The 20,890-nt window shown below is 48.3% G+C and overlaps 10 protein-coding genes across 10 annotated transcripts; 5 read left to right on the top strand and 5 right to left on the bottom strand.

The window, feature by feature from the left end:
* Positions 1-888: 888 nt before the first annotated feature.
* Positions 889-2,488, bottom strand: FOIG_15671 (uncharacterized protein). Its single transcript, XM_031217055.1, has 3 exons — positions 1,934-2,488; positions 1,795-1,874; positions 889-1,737 (listed from the first exon to the last, which is right to left on the bottom strand). The coding sequence occupies exons 1-3, from the start codon at positions 2,461-2,463 to the stop codon at positions 944-946; spliced, it is 1,404 nt and encodes a 467-aa protein (XP_031053263.1). The 5' UTR covers positions 2,464-2,488; the 3' UTR covers positions 889-943.
* A 941-nt stretch (positions 2,489-3,429) lies between these two features.
* On the bottom strand, positions 3,430-4,095 carry FOIG_15670 (uncharacterized protein; the record flags this gene model as incomplete). The annotated part of the gene is made up of 1 exon (XM_031217054.1): positions 3,430-4,095. One exon carries the CDS (start codon positions 4,093-4,095, stop codon positions 3,430-3,432), a length of 666 nt encoding a protein of 221 aa, XP_031053262.1.
* A 1,218-nt stretch (positions 4,096-5,313) lies between these two features.
* Positions 5,314-7,702, top strand: FOIG_15669 (uncharacterized protein). The gene is made up of 5 exons (XM_031217053.1): positions 5,314-5,430; positions 5,486-5,656; positions 5,724-6,040; positions 6,089-6,990; positions 7,061-7,702. Exons 2-5 carry the CDS (start codon positions 5,622-5,624, stop codon positions 7,415-7,417), a joined length of 1,611 nt encoding a protein of 536 aa, XP_031053261.1. The 5' UTR covers positions 5,314-5,430; positions 5,486-5,621; the 3' UTR covers positions 7,418-7,702.
* Positions 7,703-7,785: 83 nt separating this feature from the next.
* FOIG_15668 (L-asparaginase) lies at positions 7,786-8,853 on the top strand (the record flags this gene model as incomplete). The annotated part of the gene is made up of 1 exon (XM_031217052.1): positions 7,786-8,853. One exon carries the CDS (start codon positions 7,786-7,788, stop codon positions 8,851-8,853), a length of 1,068 nt encoding a protein of 355 aa, XP_031053260.1.
* Positions 8,854-9,185: 332 nt separating this feature from the next.
* FOIG_15667 (uncharacterized protein) lies at positions 9,186-10,633 on the bottom strand. Its single transcript, XM_031217051.1, has 2 exons — positions 10,401-10,633; positions 9,186-10,353 (listed from the first exon to the last, which is right to left on the bottom strand). Exons 1-2 carry the CDS (start codon positions 10,506-10,508, stop codon positions 9,307-9,309), a joined length of 1,155 nt encoding a protein of 384 aa, XP_031053259.1. The 5' UTR covers positions 10,509-10,633; the 3' UTR covers positions 9,186-9,306.
* A 1,755-nt stretch (positions 10,634-12,388) lies between these two features.
* On the top strand, positions 12,389-14,114 carry FOIG_15666 (uncharacterized protein; the record flags this gene model as incomplete). Its single annotated transcript, XM_031217050.1, has 2 exons — positions 12,389-13,924; positions 13,975-14,114. The coding sequence occupies 2 exons, from the start codon at positions 12,389-12,391 to the stop codon at positions 14,077-14,079; spliced, it is 1,641 nt and encodes a 546-aa protein (XP_031053258.1). The 3' UTR covers positions 14,080-14,114.
* Positions 14,115-14,214: 100 nt separating this feature from the next.
* FOIG_15665 (uncharacterized protein) lies at positions 14,215-15,512 on the bottom strand (the record flags this gene model as incomplete). Its single annotated transcript, XM_031217049.1, has 5 exons — positions 14,215-14,514; positions 14,574-14,774; positions 14,835-15,227; positions 15,286-15,329; positions 15,395-15,512. The coding sequence occupies 5 exons, from the start codon at positions 15,510-15,512 to the stop codon at positions 14,215-14,217; spliced, it is 1,056 nt and encodes a 351-aa protein (XP_031053257.1).
* A 567-nt stretch (positions 15,513-16,079) lies between these two features.
* On the top strand, positions 16,080-17,088 carry FOIG_15664 (uncharacterized protein; the record flags this gene model as incomplete). The annotated part of the gene is made up of 2 exons (XM_031217048.1): positions 16,080-16,238; positions 16,295-17,088. Coding segments are annotated over 2 exons (908 nt in total), but the record flags the coding sequence as incomplete, so codon positions are not given.
* A 64-nt stretch (positions 17,089-17,152) lies between these two features.
* Positions 17,153-17,479, bottom strand: FOIG_15663 (uncharacterized protein; the record flags this gene model as incomplete). Its single annotated transcript, XM_031217047.1, has 1 exon — positions 17,153-17,479. The coding sequence occupies one exon, from the start codon at positions 17,477-17,479 to the stop codon at positions 17,153-17,155; it is 327 nt and encodes a 108-aa protein (XP_031053255.1).
* Positions 17,480-19,090: 1,611 nt separating this feature from the next.
* Positions 19,091-20,740, top strand: FOIG_15662 (uncharacterized protein; the record flags this gene model as incomplete). The annotated part of the gene is made up of 1 exon (XM_031217046.1): positions 19,091-20,740. The coding sequence occupies one exon, from the start codon at positions 19,091-19,093 to the stop codon at positions 20,738-20,740; it is 1,650 nt and encodes a 549-aa protein (XP_031053254.1).
* Between the last annotated feature and the right edge of the window lie 150 nt (positions 20,741-20,890).

Here is a 20,890-nt window from a genome sequence, read left to right as displayed (position 1 = left end):
ACACCAGTGACGATCGACTCGCTGAAATTTATCGCTCGCCTGGCACTAGCAAGGGACTCAATCGAGGGTAAGCTGTCGGATGGAGAGAATCCGAGGACGGTGTTTTGTCTAGTGCGGACCAAGAGAATGCTCTTGTTACATCTCGATTGATCATTGCACTCATTGTTGAGGCCTTTAAACAGCTTGGCTGTTGGTTGAGTCATTGCAGCAGCGGTGACAAGGCTCAGTGACTGTGGATCTTCCGCAGTATCAGCGCTTAATGAAATGGGTATACAGATTTTAGGACAGCTCACGCTGCCAGTTATTCCTGTACCACGCACTTCCAACGAAGCTAGCCTTGAAGAGCTCTCTACTTCGACTGGGCAGTTGCCTCAAATCTTATTTACCACGCTGGAAAGCCGTTGGCTCAGGTTATATCGACCGAGACGAATGGATTCCGAATTCTCTCTGGTTCAGCCGAGGGCCGAGGACTTTTTGCAGGACTACAACACAGCCATGCCTTTACCATTATGCTCACAGACCAGATGTATGAGCTCATTCAGGGTATATCTCAGTAGGTTTAAAGTGAGTGACCTCATATTTTACCACTAGAGATTTGGTTAGTAATCCTGAAGAGTGTTTAACATTTCATGCCGCAAGCACTTCAGGACAGAGTAGTATAGACAATCAATCAGACGCCTCCAGACATCATCATTAATCTTTTTGTCGTGGATATCGATGTCAATAACTTCCTTATAATAAACTTCCTCGATTTGGCTATGTTTAAAGTATCTAGCATGGCGGACCAAATGCCAACTATCTGAACAAATTGCCTCTTGCTATCAATGACCTAAGTTCTCTGTGCTGATATAAGCTCTCAGCCACAAGTCTCAACTGCAAATAACACACCTGGCTCATAACTTAAACCTTATACCACAATGCCTGACCAATTGCTACCTTGCTATCAATGACCAACTGCAAACTCAAAAGCCCAAGCAGTGTTTTTATCAACATTCGTCTGGTAAACAGGAAACGTCACGGAGTTCCCAGAGTAGGTATGCGAATACACTCCTCGATCAGTGGGGGCTGAGACTCCTCCATAGTGGCCATTATCAACAAACCCATAGGTATGGATAGCAAGACTGCCTGAAGTCGGGAGGCCCACGGAGCTGAGGTTGTTTATGGTAATGTACCACGTACCAGTAGCGATATTTACGCCGGTCAAAACGCGAACCTTGTCTGTTCCGATAGTTGTATACACGTCCAGCTTCCCGTCCCCGCTCCCAGTCGTGGTGGCTCGAGTGCCGGTCATGTTGAGGTTGTAATACTTGTAGACTTGGTACTCGCCGTTGGGGACGTACCCTCCGGCAGTGCAGCTGTTGTCATCGGACTTGCCTAGCAGAGATGCCATGAAGTCGTGCAAGGCGCATCCGCTGAGCCAGTTTCCACGAAGTCCGATGTAGTTGTATCGCTCCAGACGGGAGATCCACCAGGCTGCACCTGTCGCAACCTGCTGTGAGAAGACGGCGTATTCGTTGATGTTGACTTGGTTGTCGGGTGCATTGTACTGCTGACGAAGTGCTTGCCAGTTACCATGGTCATTGGCCACATCGCCGGGTTCGTCATGCCACGTCCACTGGTCGGGAACTACCTTATTGGCCATGACATATTTCACAAATGCCACCCACCAACTGTTTGAGGTCGAAGGCTGTCCAGCACTGGAGGGACCGACGAGGGGGACGTTGTTAAATGCGGAGGCTGATGGGAGTACCGGAGTTAGTAGGATTCCTCCGCGTTCAATCCATCAAGACTTACAGGATCGAATGCGTTGGTATGTGCGCTTCCACATCTGCAGATATTGATCTTGGCTGCGGCTCCAAAAGCTACCATCGGCTCTGTGTGTGCTGCGTCAGAATAGCACTGGCCAGTAGCATAATACAACACTTTCACTTACTCGTTCCAGATGTCGATATCCAAGCCGTCCAACATGTTGTTAGATTGCAGGTCACCAAGCAACTGGTTCAAGAACTTGTCGTAATCTGTCCAATCGCCATTATCGCCAGGCCAGGCCGTAGTTGAGGTTGCATGATCAGTTCCCCAGATATCGTGGGGCAAGAGCTGGAACCTGGCACCGAACTTGCGAGAGGTCAGATAGTTCTGCTTGGTCGAGTTGAATCGCGCGGCATAGGCTTGAAGGCCCTGAACCCAGCCACCCTCGTTCATCTGTGCGCCTCCGGCACGGGCATAGTTAAAGCCCATGTCAGTGTAAAAGTGATCAGGGATCTGAGTTGGGGATTGGCCAAACCCGGAGTCAGGAATGCCGTAGATAAACCCAGAAGCCAAGTGCTTAGGCGGCCCACGACCCTTGGAGAGGTCGACTGTAGCCGTGTTGGATGACGTTTGGCGGCGCTCGAGGGCAGACGAAAGGCCCAGCTGAGGTAGCGCTGCCAAGGCCACCAGGCCGCTGATAGTCAGAGATCGCATAGTTCCAGGTAGGTGAGAACCTTGGAGAAGACGTAAGATTTTGAAATTTGAGTAAGTAATGAAGATGTTGTCGTGATGTAAAGGCTTGGACTAGAAGCGATACATGTGTCGTGGGATCAAAACTATACTTATACTTGACAAGTTAGGGGTATCACGGAACTCGGCAGTTTAGCTGGTTCCCGCACTAATTACCCCGTGGGGACGGATAAGGCGCCCGGCATTGCCTCATAGGCTTCAAGGTCAAGAACACTTCCATGCCCCTCTAGCAAATGCTCTAGAGGTTTTCATTAGTCTACGTATTCGAAAGGTCCCTGTCTTAGTTCAGCACGTCTCTCCGGTGGGAGGCTTTGGTCTATAATTTGTGTCTGGTGGGGAAAGTCCGGTGGGAGAGGCGATGGTTGATCAGTGTGTATGCGTGCGCATGACATCCGTGATCCAGGGCTAACATTGCGGGGTAGTATAGGAGAAGTTTCCATGCGATCCAATCATCTCGCAAACTTGTCAAAAGGTGGGATGACCCTAATTGGTACGCTTTTTGCTGATATTTTATGGTATTAAAAAAGCAGACCGAAATGACAAGGGCATATCTAACACTATCTGGCTTAAAGTCTTATACCAATGCTTTGCTGATGAGTTCGTTTGCGTCCTATCATATTCTGACCATATAGTTTTAAGAAGCCGCAGAAAGCTATCGCTCGCTTTGTACGGCAAAGCTTGTCTAATCGCGACGAGCCTTGACAAGACGAAACGTCTTGTTTCCCTAACCCTCAGAACGGACTGCGGAATAAATGCGGTCACGGTATCTGATCCTCTTCATAGACATGCTAACGATATAAGATCTAATAAATCCCATTCCAGCCGCGAAATGAAGATATCAGATGGATCATTATTGACTCCCTCTGGTGTTCTTGGACAGTGAAAATCGGGATATTCTTGGAACTTGAGACCCATTGCCACAGAAACATATCACATGGGGTGAATGAACCTTGAAACTGATTCAGCTGGAATCCTTTCAAGTGTAGTCACAAGCTCCAGAGTCAAGTCAATAAGAGATTTTGCTCGAGATGCTTTATCCTTTGCATCATCGGAGCTGCTGGCTGATGCATTTTGTCCACCGCTTGCGTTGACGACAAGATCATCAAAGGTCAGGTACAGCTGCAACAACCCAGCTTTACGATATGCCTCGGCTGTTTCTAGTAGATGAGACACGGGGGCGTTATCATCCCGTGTATCGACATCAAAGTCTTGCGGCTCCTCTAGAAGCACGATAGTCTTAAAGTCCACACTCAAAAGCTCTTTCTCGAGCTCGCGCGCAACTGCTATGTCGCAAAGGGCCTTGTTTGCTATTTTGAGGCCAGTGGTTGTCTGATCTTTGTTGTAATCGCACGCGCTTCGGCAGAGGGCCAATAGCCGGCCGGAAATCTCAATGACCTCGTTCGATATGCCACACCAAGAGTTTGGAAGTGTTCCTAGTGGCTCGAGACTTGAACTGATTGACGAATGCTCAGATGATGATGTTCCAAAAGTATCATCTTCTGGTAACATGGCCCGACGAAGTTTGTCCTGGTATTTCCGTCGTCTTTTCTCGACATTTGAAGGGTTTGAGCCACGGTCTACCAATGCAAGAAGCATCTCCCAGTAGACCAAAGCTTTACAGAAATAGGCATATATCAGAGCGTTCGCCGCCTAAATGCTAAGATTCTAGATAGAAAGCAATTCTTTAGCTGATTCCAGCCACGAATAGTCCGAGTTCCTAGAAGTGACCCAGTGGGATGAGGTTCACATTGCGAATACAGCAAAGACGAAATCAGCTGTAACTTGACCTACGCCTACATGTCGTACTCGGGATATTCTGTAGCTAATGGCGAGAGTAGATTGTTCTCTCAGCGACGTTATGGCTAGCCTCAGATGGGGCATAGTGTCTACAAGACACACAGCCGACATGACTTGCATCGTGTAGAAGACGGCCTCAGATTTACCCCATGAGTTCCGAGCCAATAAGCGATTGTTGTTCACCTCGGAATCAAACGTGGAGCGAACTGGTTAAATGTGTCGAAACCAGTATTCGATTAGCGTTGTTGATATGTGAAAGGCGGGGACTGGATATTGATGGCAGGTGACGCCGTGAATCTGACATTCCAGGTCTTTCCAACAAGTTGAAGGCGTCTTGTAAAGGCTCGCCAACATGGCCAACCTCGATATCAAGGTCCCTAGGTTGCCAAGTTGGCGCTGCCTCGATTACCCAGGAAAAGTCGCAGTCATCATCTAGGATGAGTAGCCCATCCGGCAAAGTATCCAACGCATACTGAAGACCAGTCAACCCGACTTGGATATTGAAATCATCTGCTTGAATTACAGGTGGTGGATCTTGCGATTGGTCATCTCTTCCAGAGATCGTCCGTTCAGATATTGATGTCTCGGCCTGACCTGGAGTAGGGTGAGCATAAGCTATGAGGATCGATATATCTATAAACAGACCTTGCAAGTTTTAAACGGCCGTATACTGTAATAGGTAGTTCTCGGCCGTTCTTTCTCGTTTCTTCGTATCTAGTCAGCACTTATAATGCGATTACTGTTTCTTGGCATTTCCTTCCGGTAGTAGAGGGTCATGAAGAAATGCGGGCCTAGGTTAATCCGCTCCCGCATTCATTTCTTCCAACTCATGATTTCCACTACTACCAGCCTAGCTCCCTAAATTCATCATCCTTAAAAAAACAATAGCAAAGAGCATGCCACCTACTAACCCAGGCCTCGAGCCTCTCACTCGCCACGCCTGCGAGCCATGCCGGTACCATAACATTCCCCCTACATGGTATCGAGACGCTTACCTTATGATAGACGTAAGAAGATAAAATGTACGGCTGAAAGACCTGTCTGCTCGTATTGTAAACGTCTTGGAGATCGATGTCATTATCTACCAAGAGGCCGGCCTGGGTCTGACGGTGGAAGGCCGCGACGAAGAGCAGCGTAAGCCGAACTAATGCGAACTTTTACTACGACTAAAACTTATTTTCCATGACAGCCGGAAACCTATATGGAATACATCGGCGCGTGCAGCAATTAATTCCAATGACCTAATAAGCTATGCTAATCATGCAGTGGACTCCGAAAATCAAAGATGCGCAGATCAACCCTCTCAGGCTATAGACCTTTTGTCTATGCAACAGACTTTTGATATATTTTCTACCGCAAGGTACTACATTTTATAGTATTCTTAAGTAGCTTGGAAAAGATCTTATACTGATTTGATGTCTTGAAAGACCCGATCCGAGCTTGCCAGTCATTAGTCATTTTATTGATATCTATAAGAAGAAGATCCACCTCCAACCCTTACCAGTATTTGTCGAACCAGACCTTGCTGTAAAACTAAACACAGCACCTCGATATCTTCTCTGGAGCTTCATGTCTCTCATGTTGAACTTTTCTACTCACAATTTTTTTAACGGCCAGGAATCAACTGCAGCTGAGTTCTACTCACGCGAAGCTGAGCAGACTGTCATGGAAGAGTCCTCCGAGGGGGTACCAGCGATAGAACTAGTACAGGCTCTATGCTTAATAGCTTTGAAGCATCTCAAGAGTACGCTAAGTCTGTTCCTAAAAGTTACTATACTGACCGATTATTCAGCCCAAAAGCTCAACCGTGCTTGGATGACGACGGGGACTGCCTCAAGAATAGAGGCCCTACGGCTTCTCTCCTACGAATGTCTATCTACACCCAGGGACCATGCACAGACTCGATCCTACTGGCTTGTACATGCTCTCGAATGCCTTTTTGTACCAATTAAAACCACTACGTCTGATTTTCAAGTTCCAGACTATCCCGACTTGACTCTGATACCACCTCTGCCTGACTCTTCTGGTACAGAAGAAGCTGCCCAGGATACCGTACATGTGACTGGCTCATCTACCACTGAGATCGATAGAGTCGGCATTATCGCACACAGTTTGCGCATCATCGACATATGGGGAGAACTCACATCCTATTTGCACACTCTTCGACAGGGCAAAACTGAAAAGCCTTGGTCGCCTGACTCAATACATATGAGAATAAATCTTGAGCTGATCGACTTTGAAGCCAAGAGCCCTAAAAAGCTCTTTCTTTGCAATGCATACCTCTCTAGGCGAACCAGAGATGAAGTTTCTCGATATCCCGAGTTTTGGAACCGCTTTATGGTAGGCCAGCTGATGTGGCACGCCACCCACGCCATTCTCAACCACCCTTTTATCCATCTATCTCTCCTGGCCTCTCAAGGTAGCATCCCTCCATCATGCTTCTTCATGCAACAAAGGATTGATATGGCGATTTATCATTCCAACTGGACATTTCGACTACTCGAAATGTTCGATAACCTAATGGACATAGTTGATCCGATGATTGCGAACGCAATGGCCGGTACTGCGACGGTCTCCTGGTTGTTTCAATTCTCCAAGGACCAGGAGATCGCTCAAAAGGCGCAGAATAACTTAAACAAATGTGAAGAATTCTTGTGCCAAGTAGCTCAGACCTGGCCGCACATTTCACAGAAGGTATGTAGCAGATATTATGTAAACTTACATGCCAAGATATTCAAGTCAAGAGCTAACACAAAGACCCGAGATTGATGCTCTACGAAAGCTCCAGGCACTTGCTAGGGAGAACTACCGGCAATGCTCAAGCCAAGGCACAACAATCAGCTTTCAATCTGCATGGTTTTGGGACCTCCTTTCGCCCAGGCCTTCGTTCGGGGCGAATGAGGCTCGTGCACCTGGCTTGAGAGGTGAGACCAAGTCCGAGATTAGTCTCAAGAACCATTTTGTTTTGCCTCTGCATGATGGTTTAGGCTCTGAGCCAGGCAATCCCCTTGTTGGGTTGGCTGTAGATCCGTTTTTGGTCATGCCTGGAGAGCTGGAGCTGTTCAATATTGACTCATTGTCCCATGATTTTTTCCAGAGCGGACTTTGGGACCCAATCTGATGAGGGCAGCATTCATTTTGGCCCAGTCTCACATGGCCGAGATTGGTGTGCCAAAGGCAGTGGGTACGGAGCTGCAGAGCTCAACTTTGGTTGGCTCAATCGTGACTATAATATGGGTACGGAGGCTGACTTAGACTTATTCGGTTAGCTCGCGACGTATACAGGAACATGCGGCGGGTACGGAGTCGCTGGGTATTCCCTAACTGGACGTGCTAAAGTGAGATTGAGGGCTTCAGCCTCCGAAATCTTCGTTCTGGAGAGATATAAAATCATTTCGTATGGTAGTAAATCATGATTAGTTTTCCGTCGTAATTCATCGTTGACCTATCTTATATCTAGACTAAGCATAATACGCTGCTCCCAGTACTATGACACAAAGCACAACAGCCCGACACAACCGGGTCACCACGGATAGAAATGGCATAATCGAAAACGTCCACTATGTCCACGTCGCTGTCACCGATTCTGAGGGCTGTATCATCTTTTCTGTTGGCGATCCCACAAGATTCACCCTTGCTCGCTCAACGGCAAAACCTGCACAAGCTGTTGCCATCATCGAGACAGGGGTCTGTGACACTGTCTTTGATCAAGTTGACCTTGCCCTCATCTGTGCTTCACATAATTGTGAAGATAAACATGTGGAAAGGGCCAAAGCCATGTTGGTCAAAGCTGGAGCTCAGGAAGTACAATACCGCTGTGGTGGACACGCGTCCATATCTCCGGCTATCAACAAGCTCTGGGCCAAGAGAGGTGTCGACTACACTGGAGGTGTCTATAATAATTGTTCTGGCAAACACGCTGGTATGATAGCTGGTGCTCTCGCCATCGGTACCGACCCCCAAGATTACCACCTACCTGAACATCCCATGCAAGTCCGTACCAAACAAGTGGTCGAAGACCTCTGCCCTAATCCAAGCCTTGTCCAATGGGGTGTTGATGGGTGCAACCTGCCAGCCCCAGCCTTTCCACTCTTCTACTTGGCTCAGATGTATGCCAAATTCGCCGCCGCGGCCGATACGCCAGAGATATCTTCTTCCGCAAGGACTAAGAACCTCGCACGAGTTTATCATGCCATGACACAACACCCCGAGTTTGTTGCAGGAGAGGGGAGATTCTGTACAGAGCTGATGGAAGCATACGGAGGAAAGTTGATGGGCAAGCTAGGTGCTGATGGGTGCTATGCTGTAGGGATACGCGAGTGCGCCGACACAAAGGGTCTAGGAGTCCATGGTGCTGTGGGCATTTCCGTCAAGGTAGATGATGGAAACTACGAGGTTCTCTATGCTGTGGTAATGGAGGTTCTGGAGCAGCTCAACATCGGAACAATCCAGACAACAAAGTCACTACAAGACTGGCATTATTTCAAAAGGCGGAATACTGTGGAAGTCGTTATTGGTTCCGTCAATCTCGACGACATACAACTGCACAACAAGTAATCCACCTAGACAATGCACTACTGGTTGCACAACACGCGCTCAGCAAGAATGTCAGAGAGATTGCATGGCTATTAATAACTGTGATGACTGTATCGAGCACCTCTTGATCATGGGCGGAGCAGAGTCAGCTGCACTAGAAGCTTGCTCTCAGCCAGGTATATGTTACAATTATAAACCCCATTACGAGGCACCGAGCTAATGCATGAATAGGAGACTCTTACTACTGCAACTGCGGCTGATTCGTAATGGAGTTGAGCGCTGGACTTAAATGAGAGACATGCACAAAGCTTCAGATAATCTTTAAGCAACGGGGAGCATTGCATACCTACCTCCACAACTCATATGAGGGACAGAGCATTGGTCAAAGAAAGCGGAGCGGAACAAAAGCGATTTAACACGAAGAAAGTCGTATAATTATATTGCCCAGCGAAACTAGAATACGACATTATTGATCTATTTGCCTTCCTTCAAGTAGCCAAAAGACAGGGTGGGACGGATGAACCCAGCCTCCTCGGGGAACACGCCGTAGTCCCAGACGGTGTAGAAGTTCTTCAGGAACCGAGTACCAAGCAAGGCGAAGCCCTCAGCCCCAGAATCCATCGGTGGCCAGCAAGCATCGTCTCTGTTTGCAAAACCAGGAAGAGCCAGTTGATCGCCGGTGACGTTGAGGAACCTGCTGTCGCCGTAGTAGCCAACCTCGAAGGCAACAGACCAGTCCTTGGTAAACTCGCTGCACAGGGGAATATGGTCGCCGTTGAGAATTGCCGTCCAGTTCATGCCGATAGATTCGTAAACTTCGACGATCTTGGACTCGGGAAGTGTGATACCAGAAGCTCCAGTGTCAAAGACAACCCTAACATCGAGGTCGACCTTAGATCTGGTCTGGGAGCTGTTCTTTCCCTTTGTTGAGGCGGTAGTGCTGTGAAGTACGGATCTCCAGACATCATAGTCATTGAGGTTTGTGTTGATCGGAATATCAATCAAGTCGCCCTTGACGTACTCCTTCTCCTTGGACCCTCCTAGTGTGAGGAGGCCCTTTCCTGGCTTGCCCTTGGTATCGTCGCCATCTTCTTTCGAATAGTAAATTCCGAATCGAGGCTCGTCCACCTTCTTCTCCGCCATAAGAGTCTCGAAAACGGGTGTAGCGCCGCCATCAGCGATGCTACCAAAAGCCAGGCCCATGAAGCCGGCAGCGGCCAGCGAAGACCAGTTGCTCTCGTTGGCTGCGATAAACTTCGACTGCCAAGTCAACCCAGCCGCCTCGAAGCGCTCTTCCACGGTCGGGCCAGCAACTTTTCCTCCGAGATAGTCGATGGAGGCGTCCTCTCCCGTGTATTTGCCAGTGGAAGATGCGGTGAAGTTATACCCGACTCGGTCCTTGTTGTAGTGGGGACACTCCGTGGCGCACTCGCTATCGATCATCCAAGTCGAAGCACTTCCAGTGTCGAAGAGAAGAAGGAAGTCTTGCTCGGGCTTTCCGACGCCGACCTGAACCATTTTCTATCAAAGTTAGTTTTCGCATGTACGACACAGTCCGATCAACATACATAGCCATCCTTGATGACCATGGGCATGTCCAAAACGGCAGCTGAGGCAGCGCCGAGAAGGGTCGAAGTCGCCAAAACGGCCGAAGCGAAACGAGTGACAGAACCCATTGTTGTATGAGGTCAATGACGAGGTCGAGCAAATGTGAAAGGGGCGGGATAGGCCGTCAACAAATCGTAGGTTGCTGCGATGTCTTATAGGCAAAATACACCATGTGACGTATTGCGCACAGAACGAGATTAAGTGGCCAGTGACTCCATAAACACGAACTAATCTCGGTTGTTGTGGCTATTATTAGGATGCGCAAAGCTAAAGGACGGCATTTGCTGAACATCCCTTGCATACTCTGCATTTATGCACTTCACAATCCGTCTATATATCTAAGCCCATCAGATAGCTCGAATTATCTCTCACTGTAACTCACACCATTGTCAATCACCTTATCACAGCAAAAGTCCCCAATCGACAGTTTTCTTTTCCAATTCGAGCGCGGGCTCTTGGTGAATTAAACCCTGATACATGAGGCCAGATGTCGCATGCCAAAGGAACCATTGAATTCTTTATCTGTTGTGGTGATCTTACCGATATTTACATCAATTGAAAGGAGATCGAATGTTCAGTGCATGATGTTTGTGAGACATGCTAAAAAACTTAGCGCTTGTGCAGTCTTGGCTTGATACGAGCAATCTCGATTTTTTAGTGGACAGGATTATGCTGTAGCCGGAGATGCCGAGGCATGGGCTCGTACTCTATTGGTGGCTTCAGCTTCAGGGTAGCAAAATCTGACTTTAATTTTTGTAAACATACTCTATCCAGTATGCTTTCGAACACTCTTTCAATTGTCAGAAGTGTATCAGAGACACTTGCATCGTGAGCAAAATGGCCATATTGCTTGGGAGGAGACTAACTGGCAGATTGGTGCACCTGTAGCCAGAAGGCCTTGGTAGCTATGGGGCAAAAAGGTACATTTTCTTTGCTTAATATTAGATGTACTGAATCGAGTGAACGAACGCGACTTAGATACGATAATGCTTTCTTTCTTGCTGACCGAAAAACAGTGGTTTAGACCTGCTCTCAGCCTCTGGCTTATATAACCTATGTGAGATACCTGCGACTTGCTCCAGGAAGCAATTGGTGTTCGACATATAGTATTTAAACTTCACGTGATCCAAGACATACGTCACAGTTGCGTATTATGTATTGTACTGCCCGTCTAAACATTTAACCTAACTTTTGGAGGTTCCGCGTATTGTGTGATGAGAATCGTGCAAAGTCAGCCCGATGAAAACGCGAATTTGAAAACCGGCTTGAATGCCGAAGTTAAAATTTAAGGAAGACGCATAAATTTGTCATGATTGGCGGGATTTAAGCATCTCCGTCCGACGATAAAAGTGTCCAATCAATAGCCGACATTAGTCTCGGCAATGACAGCGAGCATACTTGTTCTAGAAAGGTTCGAAACCTACTTCTCAACGGCTCTAACCGTCTTTGGACTACCACTTCTTCTGAATAATCATGACAAACGGTGAGAATTTGCAAGCCGACCGGGATACAACCTGTCAAACTTGGCCCCAACACAGTGCTTGACGTTTCCTAGGCGGACATGACGAGTGTTTCACGGCAAACCCGGACCACCTGACTAATGTAAACACTCTATCTTATCAAGAATTAGCGTGGAGTATGGAGTCAAATCGGCGAACTGTGAGGATCTTAACTCATCGTAGCATGAATCAGCTACCGTGGCACCCACCATCTGCCCGGCGTTATTGCGTAGACAGTATAGTCTTCGGCCCTGGTTAACGGAAATGTCTTGGTTTGCTCCATCGATGAAACCTCATGAGCTAAGGTTCTCGAAAGCATACAATGGGGCGACAAGATCGGGTTTTCAACAACCAACTTCTTAAGAAACCAGATTCCCTCACCATCTATTGACATTCCCATGCCAGTCATTATCAATCTATAAAGTGGATCGTCATTTCCCAGGCTCATCATGCGCTTCTCATCTCTTTCGGGCGTGTCTGCCCTTACCTTGGCCGCTCTCACGGCACCGGCCTCATGCAAGCCCGCCGATTCTACCTACGATTACATCGTTGTTGGCGGTGGCCCTGCTGGCCTGATCACAGCTGAGCGACTCTCCGAGGCCAACAAGAAGGTGCTGCTTCTCGAGCGTGGGCATGGTCCAACCGTTGCAACTGGATCCAATCACACTCTTTCTTGGGACTCTTCGCTCACCCCGATCGACGTTCCTGGTCTCTCTTCTGCTGTTGGTGGACTTGATCTATGGAACGAGTATATGTGTGATGATACTGCTGCATTGGCCGCTTGTGTCCTTGGTGGCGGTGTCACTGTCAACTACATGGTCTTTGTGCATCCTCCTGCTCGCGACTTTGACGACAAGTGGCCCAAGGGTTGGAAATGGAACGATGTTGCACCGGCTGCCGACAGACTATATGCTCGCAATCAAGGCACTCTAGTCCCCTCCAAGAACAACGAGCGATACGACCAGGGACTCTACAACACCCTGTCTGGCTTTTTTGATAAGTTGGGCTGGAAGTCGGTTGACATGATCAAGCAGCCTAACGAGAAGCACGAGGTTTTTAGTTGGCCATCCTGGAATGTCAAGAATGCCCTGCGAGCTGGGCCCGTCAGAACTTATCTCCCCCTTGCCCAGAAGCGAAATAACTTCACTCTTCGCATGGGTTCCAAGGTCATTCGCGTTGTCCGATCTGGCTCACGAGCTACTGGCGTCGAGGTAGAGACTGCTGCAGGTAAGAAGGAGATTGTCAAGCTTTCCAAGAACGGTCGTGTTGTTCTTTCTGCTGGCGCCCTCACAACTCCTCGCCTGCTGTTTAACTCGGGCATTGGTCCCAAGAAGCAGATCCTGACTGCTAAGAAGACTGGTGTCACTCTTCCTGCCGAGCGAAACTGGATCAACCTTCCTGTTGGCGAGAACCTCATGGATCACCCCATCTTCACCTTCACCGTCAAGACTGGTGGTGCTTGGGGTATGCTTGACACTGATAGTGTCTTGAACGGCACCGATACCAAGAACATTGATCTCTATGAGCAGAAGTCCTCTGGAGTCCTGACTCAAGGCCGCCATCGCATGATCTTCTTCAGCTCCAACAAGGGTTCCGATGGTGTCACTCGATACTTCCAAGGATCGTGTGCTGCTGGAGGTGATGGTATCGCTTCCATCAAGGTCTACATGACCCACGGCCTGACCTCCACCGGTGTTCTGGGTATGACTGAAGAGGGCAAGACTGTCATTGAGAAGTCTCCTTACCTGCAAACAGATGGAGATGTCGAGGCCGCAAAGGCCTTTGTTCAGGATATGGTTGAGAAGATCACTGATTCTTCATCTGGATTCGTTCTTCAGAAGGAGACCAACACCACAGCTATCATCAAGGCTGTCACCAGCGGGAACCACTATGCCGGTACTACCAAGATGGGTACTGATGATGGTCGCAAGGGAGGCTCTTCAGTTGTTGACGCCAACGCCAAGGTATATGGCATGGACAACCTTGTAAGTGTAGCTTGTCTCTTTCTACCGATCTACTCACTAATCATCTCTAGTTTGTCTCTGATGCTGGCATCCACCCCGACCTTCCTACTGGTAATATCCAGACTATTGTCATGGTTGCCGCCGAAGCTGCAGTTGCCAAGATCCTTGCTTGTTGAAGAACCTTAGTTTTAACAATGGTAAAAAAGGGGCCCTGGTAAATACATAAAGTAGTACTAGCGGAACATATTGGAGATACTTTTATGCTTTAAAATATTGGTAATAAGCGCGCTGTAGCATCTAAGTAGGTGTTTTTAGACACTTTTGACCACCTCGATGCAGACCTTGCCGAAATGCTTCATGCTCTCCAAGTATTCGAAAGCATCCCTGGCCTCTTCGAGGCTGAAAACCCGCCCATCAATCACTGGCTTAATATTGTTGGCTTCAATTGCACGATTCATCTCCTCAAATTGCACGCGAGGGCCCACGTATGAGATACGTGTAGTGCAGAACCTGAAAAACATGTCCATAAGAACTGGCTGCTCTTCAGGGTGAGCACCAGCCCGTACTCCAACGACAGAGATAAGTCCGTCCATCTTCACCGCAACCAGGGACTATCAAGTTCCGGCAAGTTAGCAGTAGCACATCAAAAGCATGCGAGTCCCTTCTATACCTGTTTTAGAGTCGCACCGCCTCCGATTTCGACCACGACGTCAACTCCCTCCTCTCCTGGCGTAAGAGCCTGCGCTTGGGCACCCCAGTTCTCAACTTCGCGATAGTTAATGACATGGTCAGCCCCCATTTCTTGAAGCTTCTTGGCTTTTTCGGCTGAGGACGTGGTCGCAATGACTTTGGCGCCAGCTGCCTTGGCGAACTACAGTCCGAGTCAGTTTGATGTTCTTGGCTCTGGTTAATAGAGGCAACTGAGACTTACAAGGATAGCAAAGGTGCTTACGCCGCCAGTTCCCTGTGTGAGAACCCACTGTCCCGGGAGTAGAGGGCGACCTTGGGCACCAAACAGAGCGTTCCAGGCAGTCAGCCCTGCCACTGGCAACGTGCTACCCTCAATAAAGCTGAGGTTGCGTGGAAGAGCAATCGCGTATTGTGCTGGAATGACGACATACTCTTGGAGGACGCCATGATAAGCGTTTCCCAATAGCGCGTTGATGTAGTGCGGCTTCATCGGACCAGATTGATGTGCTCCGTTCATGATTGTCGTGACTCTGTCACCGACCTGAAAGTTCTGGATATTAGACCCGATGGCTATAATAACCCCAGATCCATCCGAGACGGGAACGACATCTTTCAAGGCATGTTCGAAATGGCCCTGAATGCATGTTAGTGTAAGCCGAGGCGGATGGGGATAAGGAAAAGCAAGGACAAACCCTGGTGGTGCCAACGTCGTGATAGTTCAAGGAAATAGCGTGGACTGGATTGACGTGAGCGGGAAAGAAAATGACCGGAACAGAGTCGATGACTTGAGCGATCTCTTACCCTTTATCATGACGTCGTTGGGCCCAAGTTGAGGGATAGGCGCCACCTGCATCTCAAGCCCCAATGGGCCATCGAATCGCTTAACCACCCACTGTGTCGATTTCTGCGGAAGGGACATGTTTGAAGTGAAGTTAAGGATATTTCTGTCTGGCTAAGGGCAATGGACAGGCTTCTATTTAAATACTTGACTTCATCCTGGGAATGTCGGCCGTCCCAGTTATTCCGAGACCAAGAACTCTTCCCGGTTAGCTAGTCCATGTCTCTCTTGGAAGCTCTGACGGCAGGGCAGGGTAGATTATCATTGGCCACGAGCCTGACGCTAATGCAACTTGCTTAGGTATGGGGACAAGTTAGTTCTGAAGCTGCAGGTGGCCTGATGCTAATGTAGCTTGCTTAGATTAAAAAGATATACGATAAATAACTAAGTTCTGAATAAAGCCCGAAGCGGCCAGAGCCCCGGGTTTATAATGGGTGACTATTATTGATTGGCCAAGAGCCTGACGCTAATGCAACCTGCTTAGAAATGGAGTGAGTTAGTTCTAATCCGAGCTCATCGTGGGTCCCCAAATTCTCGCCAGAAGTTTATCACAGACATCTCAATGGGGTGAAAAAGGAGCTTCCCTAACTTGGCGACATTCTCAGCTCTTGAATATGACGGAATCTAGTCCGCAACAAAACAATACGGCCATGAAATATCCAATTAACGTGGATGCGGTCCCTCTCATTAAGCTGAGTGAAATGGCACAGCGTAGAGAGATACGTACCGCAAGCGAGGATTGGACTGGCATAACAAGCAGTGCTGAGAGACGCAAGCTGCAGAACCGCCTCAACCAAAGGGCATATGGTGAACATTGGTTGACTTTTGGAAGCTGGGTACCTGCTTATACTTTGGGATTGCAGAAAGAAGAAAAGCGTCAAGACGATCGGCATCATTACATCTAAAGCAAGGCAGCAGACCGCGTTACGTTTTCATGGCCACAACAGATACGCCGGATGCGCCGGATGCGCCGGAACCACCATCTGCTCTTCAGTATCTGAATCTGATAAAACCTCCCGCAGGCTTCAAGCCTAGATCGGGGTGTCTACTGCTCCGCCCGGACGCCCAAGGCGCAATCCGCGAGTTCGTCAAAAAGGCCTATGAAGATTATGTGCTGGGTTGCCCGCAGCCATGGTACTTGTCAACTCTCATCCAGGTCAACGTCTTCAACGCCCTTGTACAGAATGGTATCGCATTGGGTTTCTCAGACCGTTGGCAAAGAAAGGGTGTCGTCTCTCCTTTCTCTATAATTGGACCAGTGCAGTCCTGTGATTCTTACCCGCTGAATCTTCAGCCAACAGCCTTGCAGAGGACTGTTCCCCATCATCCGTGGATTGACCTTTTCCCAATCCCCCAAATGAGGGATAATATCCTGCTCTCGCTCCGCCACCTGGATATGGATGAGCTATGCGGCGACCTGCTCGACGTTAAGCCTGGCTTGGACGGGAAGCCGAGCCTGATAGTCTGGGGAGACCCTTGGGACCTCCGTGGATGGGAGGCAACTCCTTTATTTTTACAGAAATGGGGGTGGATGCTAGAAGGATGTCGAGATATCCTTCAAGCTACTAATCACTGGCGTGAGAGCCGAGGAGAAGACAAAATACTCTTCTAGAGGGTAGACAATAAATTTGCATTATAGCGTTCCTTGTGATAACAGATAAATCTGACTCATTGGTTTATGCATAGAGTTCGCCATTTAAGCATCTCCCTGCCACCTGTCCTTACTGTCGAAACTTACATTCAATAGATCCCCACTGTCTCTTAGTAGCATGCCACCAACCGTCATTGATAAACCGCGGTAAGCACTTTCTGTATGTCTGAAACTCCGCATGCAGGTCCCCGTTGGCTGCTCGGCCACACTGCCAATCCCCCTCGCATTGAGGTTTGACATTGTACCAAAATCCGTTGCATATACCGAGAACGTCGGGCACGCCATCGGCGCCGATGTAATAGCGGAGGCCGTTTACTGGATGGTCGTCATAAGTGCAAAGAGATGCGTTGACGATGGCCAAGAAGGTTGCGAGGGTGGTGATAGCTGAGAACTTCATTGCTGGCTTTGAGATGTCAGATCAGCTTGGGTCAGAGTGGGGGAAACGTTATACATACTGAGTTGGAGCGTTATTTCTATAAAGAGAGATAGAGATGTGTTGTAGTGAGTTGGATGAGAAATGCTGAAGGGAATGGCTGGCTACTTATAGCTGCTGGACACAAGTTGCACGCAGAGGTGTGGACACACTGGTAACAGGATTTGACCACGAGAATGGTTGGATGAAACTATAATTGGTCTAGATTCTATTACAGGAAGTAACTGAGATCCGTAGCGTAGTATTAAACGGCCAATGCTAACTCAAGTTCCTCGTTCACAGGGACCCAGACCTCGAAAGACTGGCGGTCCAAGTCTCCATCCCAGAGGCGCAAGTGAGCCCTATGGTTTTCATAGCTATGCAGTTACAGATAATTACAGGCCATTCCCGAGCGGACGAATGAAGAGGCGTTTTGTACAGCTATCCCTGTATGTGAAGTTATAGATCAACCTCTACTACTGGAAATGCCAAGAAGAGGTAACATTGCAAGTGCTGAATGCTTATCACGAAACGAGAGAGACGGGCCGAGAACTACGTATCACGGTATACAGTCAGTTAGGACCTGCAAGGCCTATCTACCTGGTCTATTCAGTCCCAGCAACTATCATTCAACAGAGAGAAGATGCTGTTATTGTTGTCGCGGGGCCACTTGAAGGCTTGGCTCCCACCTTGTGGCTTCTTTTGCAGGCAATCCCAGCGTCAAGTAAGTGGTGTGAATCAACAGATCTTGCAGCATCTCCGCTGAAACGCGCGAAAATGAAGGTTTCTCGCAATATGGCATCACCCTATCTTCCCATGTTAGTTACAACCTCTGTTTCTTTGAGTTCAGACTTCGAATCTTCGTCTTGGGCTGGCGATTTCTGATTACGAGTGGTTGTGACATTATGACACCGATATTTTACCATTCTGTGACTGACTGGCAGTATATCCTTTGCCACTTGCAGAAAAAGAACACTCAGCTGGTCCTGTCATGGACTTGTTAGATTGCAATTCCAATCGCCATGTTATGAGATTGTTTAGTCTAGACACTGCCAAGGCGCAAGAGAATTTAAAAAGAATATTTGAGTTATTATTCCCATAAGTTGCAAAGAAGTATATCAAGTCTTGGAAGGAGATGGGGCTCTTGGCTATCGGTGATTTCGGGGTACAAACTTTAAATGACCTTTGCCTGCCATGATGTTACCTTCATGATGTGACATTTTGTGGAGACTCTTCAGTAGGTAGCTCACAAGCTAATGACAGAATTGGGTAAGACCTAGCGAGGCTGTCATAATAGCCAGGAAAGTTTCACGAAAGTTCTGGCCATTTATGACTGACTATTTATATCATCAAACTCTCAATTCTACCGGCTGTGAACGTGATAACCATCATACGAGTCGTTTTGACCCAGGATAAGTATCATACCAAATCGCCGTATCCAGGATATCAGCGCTGGATTCGGGGTTTAGTTTATACTGCGAACCATCAATCCAGAATTCAGAAGAACAGTGATAAAAAGGCTTCAATTCTGCTAATCATGAGAATCATGTCCCTCCCAGAAACTCTCAACTACTACTTATATTAAATATTTTAAAAATGCCCCAGAGAATTATTATCATTGGTGGTGTTGCGGGTGGTATGTCCGCGGCCACCCGTCTTCGGCGTCTCGATGAGTCAGCCATCATTACTGTATTCGAACAGGGAGCTTATACCGGCTTCGCCAACTGCGGCATCCCCTACGCGTTGGGTAAGGTTATTGAGCATGACGAGGAGCTGATCCTCCGCACACCGGATGACTTTAAGCAGCGATTTGATATCGATGTTCATCTTCACGCTGAAGTCGTCAGTATCAACCGTGAAAAACATTCAGTCAGTGTACGGACTGGAGGAGATGACTGCATTCGTCAATTTGGATACGACAAGCTTATCCTTGCCCAGGGTGCCGAGGCACTTCGCCCTTCATGTGCTGGGGCGGAATTGGACAACATTGCCACAATGCAGACAATTGCTGACCTCCAAAAGGTACATGATATGCTGTCAAATTGCGATGCAAAGCACATATGTGTGATTGGAGCCGGATTCATCGGTATCGAGGTAGCTGAGAACTTGCGAAAGCTTGGACTCGATGTTTCAATAGTCGAGTATGGGTCGCATGTCTTTCCGCCTATTGATGGCGAGATGGCTGAAATACTTCACTCAGAACTCCGTAACAACGGAATCCAGCTATTTCTGAACGAATCAGCCCAGAAGATCGATAAATCCCAAGTCATCTTATCTAGTGGATGCGTACTACCCGCTGACTTGGTGATTTTGGCTGCAGGGGTCAGGGCCAGAACAGGTCTGGCAAGGCAGGCTGGTTTAGTATTGGGCGCGACCGGAGTCAGCGTCAACACTCACATGCAAACCTCTGACCCTGACATATATGCAGTCGGAGATATGGTTGAGACACAAAACAATATCATGGAGAAGCCAGCAATGCTCGCCCTGGCTGGTCCAGCCAACAGACAAGGTCGAATGGCGGCTGACCATATCTGCGGCAAAGCGGTGAATTATCGTGGTAATGTTGGCACATCCGTCTGTCGGGTGTTTGGTCTCACGCTCGGCTTTGTCGGACTTTCGACTCAAGTACTCCGTCGACTTGGTCATGATCCTCTTTCGATCACGGTGCACCCCCCTGATCATGCAGGATATTTTCCAGGTTCACAAACAATGACTATCAAACTTGCCTTCCGGAAAGAAACAGGCCACATAATGGGAGTGCAGATTATAGGCAGGGGTGGTGTTGACAAAAGAATCGACGTTTTGGCGACAGCTATGCAGTTTGGCAGCACGGTCTTTGATCTCGAGCATCTTGAGCTGGGATACGCACCACCATATGGCTCGGCAAAGGATGCAGTCAATATGGCTGGCTTTGTGGCATCTAATGTTCTTCGTGGAGACTGTAAGATTGTTCAAGCTGAACAGCTTACTAGAGAGAAACTCGACAAACTGCAAGTTGTGGATGTCCGCTCCCCGGAGGAATTTGCTCATGGTCATCTTCACCAGGCAGTCAATCTCCCGCTCAACGACCTAAGGCAACAGTCGGGCACCCTGGATAGGTCAAGACCAACTATGGTATACTGCCAAGTTGGTTACCGCGGCTATTTGGCTTACTGTATTCTCAGACAGTTCAGGTTTGATGTCGTTAATCTGGACGGGGGCTTTAAAATAGTAGTTCAAGGAGGATATCAATCGCTGTATAGCTGAAGTCTGCTCTCAAGTTGCCTTTACTAAAGAGTAGTGGTTGCTCTTATACACTCCGCTTTTTGCACCCTGGACCATACCTCTTTGCACCAAACCAATTGCGGTGGCTTTTTTAGGTACATCAGTCTTCATAGCTTATGCTCACCTTTGCAC

The sequence above is a fragment of the Fusarium odoratissimum genome, assembly GCF_000260195.1.
Source record: "Fusarium odoratissimum NRRL 54006 unplaced genomic scaffold supercont1.56, whole genome shotgun sequence".
NCBI lineage: Eukaryota > Fungi > Ascomycota > Sordariomycetes > Hypocreales > Nectriaceae > Fusarium > Fusarium odoratissimum.
The sequence above is the reverse complement of the archived record's forward strand: the minus strand, read 5'-3'. Positions and strand labels throughout refer to the sequence as shown.

Excerpts from the sequence above, each read along its gene's own strand:
- FOIG_15671 (XM_031217055.1), bottom strand. The coding sequence starts at position 2,463 with ATGCGATCTCTGACTATCAGCGGCCTGGTGGCCTTGGCAGCGCTACCT. Across the intron at positions 1,875-1,933 it reads GATATCGACATCTGGAACGA|AGCCGATGGTAGCTTTTGGA; the intron begins GTAAGTGAAAGT and ends CAGCACACACAG. Across the intron at positions 1,738-1,794 it reads ATACCAACGCATTCGATCCT|CCTCCGCATTTAACAACGTC; the intron begins GTAAGTCTTGAT and ends TACTCCCATCAG.
- FOIG_15667 (XM_031217051.1), bottom strand. The coding sequence starts at position 10,508 with ATGGGTTCTGTCACTCGTTTCGCTTCGGCCGTTTTGGCGACTTCGACC. Across the intron at positions 10,354-10,400 it reads TGGTCATCAAGGATGGCTAT|AAAATGGTTCAGGTCGGCGT; the intron begins GTATGTTGATCG and ends TAACTTTGATAG.
- FOIG_15669 (XM_031217053.1), top strand. The coding sequence starts at position 5,622 with ATGCAACAGACTTTTGATATATTTTCTACCGCAAG. Across the intron at positions 6,041-6,088 it reads AGCTTTGAAGCATCTCAAGA|CCCAAAAGCTCAACCGTGCT; the intron begins GTACGCTAAGTC and ends CCGATTATTCAG. Across the intron at positions 6,991-7,060 it reads GGCCGCACATTTCACAGAAG|ATTGATGCTCTACGAAAGCT; the intron begins GTATGTAGCAGA and ends CAAAGACCCGAG.